The sequence below is a fragment of the Pterocles gutturalis genome, unplaced genomic scaffold, assembly GCF_000699245.1.
Source record: "Pterocles gutturalis isolate BGI_N339 unplaced genomic scaffold, ASM69924v1 scaffold22248, whole genome shotgun sequence".
Taxonomy (NCBI): Eukaryota; Metazoa; Chordata; class Aves; order Pterocliformes; family Pteroclidae; genus Pterocles; species Pterocles gutturalis.
This window is the reverse complement of record NW_010118629.1, coordinates 2,300-5,969: the sequence shown is the minus strand read 5'-3', so window position 1 is coordinate 5,969 and position 3,670 is coordinate 2,300. Positions and strand designations below refer to the sequence as shown.

General features: G+C 45.0%; 1 protein-coding gene across 2 annotated transcripts in view; it reads right to left on the bottom strand.

Moving 5' to 3' along the window:
• The window catches only part of PSEN2 (presenilin 2), an 11,124-nt gene extending 9,426 nt beyond the window's left edge, over positions 1-1,698 (bottom strand). For both annotated transcript variants that reach the window (XM_010076305.1, XM_010076306.1), the window contains exons 1-2: positions 1,510-1,698; positions 581-810 (exon numbers count right to left, since the gene is read on the bottom strand). In XM_010076305.1, coding sequence (XP_010074607.1) covers positions 581-810; positions 1,510-1,653 — 374 coding nt within the window. In that variant the 5' untranslated portion in view covers positions 1,654-1,698. The remainder of the gene's footprint in view (positions 1-580; positions 811-1,509) is intronic.
• Between the last annotated feature and the right edge of the window lie 1,972 nt (positions 1,699-3,670).

Sequence of the window (3,670 nt, the reverse complement as noted above, 5' to 3'; positions counted from 1 at the left end):
CCCCCCTCCTACCCCCCCCCACCCCCCCCCCCCCATTTTGTTTCCTTTGGTTCAGATCAAGGGAGGACACTCCCCATTTTTCCCCAAACTGTGTGAAGCACAGTTAGAGCCCCAGCAGCGCTCTGGGGCACAGCCAGCAAGAGTTGGATGGAATTACATATCCACACCATGAGTCTGTAGGAACCAGAAATGTCATCAGGAAATGAGACACTCATCCAAATGAACATGCTATTCCCTGACTGCTGCCAGCTAGCGAGTGAACAGAGTAGGAGTTCAGCCTGGCCTTTTTATGCTGCAGTAGGAACCAACTTCATTATTACACTGCTCACGGGCTTCGCTTAGGGCGCCCTAATGACAGTGCTAACGAATCAGTATAACACAGGTATGGAAAAACTTACACGGATGAATGTGGCATACTTCAGTAATATATTTGTCTATTTACACAGCAACCTTTAGGCATGTAAAGATTCTCCCAACATGCCAAGGAAGCACTCTGTGTACAAAGACGTGCGTGTGTGGAACCTATGTGTAAAGCTAGGGATCCCAGGTACTCAGAGGCTGTTTGGAAGACCCCACTTACAGCTGCCCGTTTTTCTCCGTATAGAAGCGCACTGACTTTATGGTGGCGACGACAACAATCATACAAAGGGTGACAGGCACAAAGAGCATGATTACATGCTTTGCTCCATATTTCAGAGTCAGTTCCTCCTCTTCATTTTCCAAGGTGCTTTCTCTCACTGGAACACCCGAGTCAGACACATCCCCATCAGCAACATTGTTAGGGGTACGGCTGCTCCCTGGTCGCCTCTTCTGAAAAGAAATATTAGCAAATATATAGGATACTTCTTTTCTTTGTGTTCAAAGCTTCATTTCATCACATTTCAACTTGTTCCTAATAGGAAGGTACCAACTGTATGATACAATTAGCTATTCCATTACAAAAAGGCTGCAATGGAATTTTTAAACCAAAGCCATTACTAAAGGCTTCTTCAAGTGCAAATATATAGATGGACACAAGAAAGGCAAGGTGCACAGAACCAAGGCACAAGAAATATCATCCAAGGTGGTGCAAGCTTGATCAGTTCCTCCTCCCACAGCAATGCTGTGCTTGCTTTACCCTGCTGCTTTGCTGGCAACAGAACTAGATTCTGTTCTAACATTTGCTGCATTTGACCAGAGCAGACAAAGGGGTTCTGGCAAAACAAGAAGGCCAAAAAGGATATCCTGCAAGAGTCATATGTGCATCAGGTCCTGATTAAAAGCCTGTATCGTTACCAAAAGGAAGGAAAAGGGAGGAGTATATATGTAGATAAAACGAGGGAAAAAGTCACAGTGGAGGAAATAGGAATAGGCACTGCTGCTGCTGGCTGAGAGAGTGACACCAGAGAAACAACACTGATCAAAGCCAATCCTAGAACCCAGTCTGCTGGGGGTGATGGAGGGGTAGCAGGACTATGTCTATCATCATACCCCATTTCTTTCCTCCCCAGGGAGGGGAGAAATACCTACCCTGTGTGGCTGCGCTTCCCCTGCTTCTGAGGCTTGCAGGCCGTCCTGGTAGGAGGGTACTGGAGGGCTCTCTGCAGACATCAGGGATGTTCTCTCATTGCAGGGCTCCTCCTCGCTGTCCGAGTTGTTCATGAACGTGATCATCGTCACTTTCCCAGGGAGCACTCAGGAGGGGCACAGCCAAGCACTACTCGGTGCTGAAGGGACAGAAGGAATGAGAAACAGTGAACACCGCTGTGCAAAAAACTGGAAGGCTGAAGAGGAAACACAATTTCAGCAGGGAGTCTACAGCATGCTGTGTAACTCCACCTCCTTCTAACAGCTGATTTAGCCTGCTGTCACTCCAGCATCCCTGACAATCTGTTCAGTTAAAGTCATGGTGACTTTTGTGGTCAGGGAGAACAGCAAAACACAGCACTGAAGCAATTTAATACTTTTTCTTTGCTACAGCTTTCACAGTTGCTGCCTCTATTTTCCTTCTCCCATTAGTACACCTTGACTTTCACAAAGGAGGTTTCTCAGTGCTTAGTGTTTGTTGTGCATGAGCCAAACAAAGCTTCACCTCAAACGCTGGCTGCCTACAAGAAAGCTGAGAGCTCAGCTCTTACACAACACTCCCATAGGCATCGGCAGGTAGCAAAAGTTTCTTAGTGACCCGAAGCCTTGGCTTTACATAAGCCACTAATCAGGAGTTACATGCTGTCTTCCCTGTTACGACTGTTTATTAACCAGATGAATTTCATAAGCAGTTCTTCTCTTTGCCTGTGGACAAGGAGAGGTTTGTGTTGAAAGGGAAAGACCCATCTCCTTAAGCAAGCCACTTTTTTTTTTTTCTCCTTATGTTGCCTTGTGATTAAAAGCAAAATCACTTGGACAGGCAACAACTTGAAGTATAAAAGTGGGGGCTAGCAATGTTTGGCCTCTTTCCACCTACTGCTGTGCAGAAAAGCAAGCAAAACAGTGCAGAGAGGAAAGGAACAGCCCTTCTTTCGAGACACCAGAGAGAAGAGGTGCACTGCCCTGGACACTGGAAAACAACCTTAAAGCCAGGATTTCACAAAGCTCTAAAGGCAGGTGGTAGGGAAATTTGGTTTAGCCTTTATTAAGTCATCTTACCAAAGCAAATGGAGTAAGATAATTCAGTCACCTTTTGATTCTCAGACATCTGTCAATAAGCAAAACCAGACCTCTAATGCACTGTAAAGCTGTAATATCTATAAGAACACCTCCTCTCCTCTGCATGATTTTACCCAAGTATCTTGTGAGAAAAAGCCTGTGTGTTTCAGGAAATACATCCAACTCAGAAGAGGAAGCTGAAAAAGCCATGTGACTTGGACACATTCATTTAAATCTGAATCATGCATTCGCAGTCCAACACTGTGCTGCCTGCCAGCCAGCCTGAGAGGTCAGAGCGGATACTTTGAAGATCTGTGAGATATTATTGCTTCTCACTAAATAAACTGAAATTCACTTTGGTGGAAGGAAAGAGAGAGGAGTGGGAGATTCCCCTTTCTTTCGCAACCTCCTCAACACATCTGGCACCTTCAAGAAATTTTAGAATGTCAACTCAGTCTGCCCAGGTGAAACTTTTCAGCCATCTGCTCCTCCCCTGCTTTCTCTTCAAGCTTTTTCATATCATTTTGTTCCTCTTTTAGTGATAAAAGTGGTACAGTTAGGAGAAACAAATACAGGGGCAGCCCTCAAGCCAGGCCTGACAGCTTCACAGTAATACCGTGTTCTTACTGAGTGAGCTGCCTAACACCTGCATTTCTGTGCTTATTTCTTACAGAGCCAAAAATCTTCACTCCGGGTGCTTAACACACTCTTCTGACCGAGCACGAGGGCTCACAATTTACAGCTGAAAGCCTAGATCCTGGTTCAGTTGTAGGATTTAGGCCTTTAAAGAAGTCGGGTACATAAAGTCATTCAATCATGACATACTTCTGGACCTGTGAACAGGTTAAGTTATGCATGCCATGGGATCTAACCCATGGAATCTAAATAACTCTCAAAACCTTCTGCCCACGTCAGAGACCAGGGGAGAAATCAAGATTTACTCTCTCATAGTTTGGGACCAATAATTAGGTTTTAACAACCCAATAAAAACATTATTAAACACTGAGAGAAAAAAAGAAGTGCCACACGATTTTTGCTATATGAA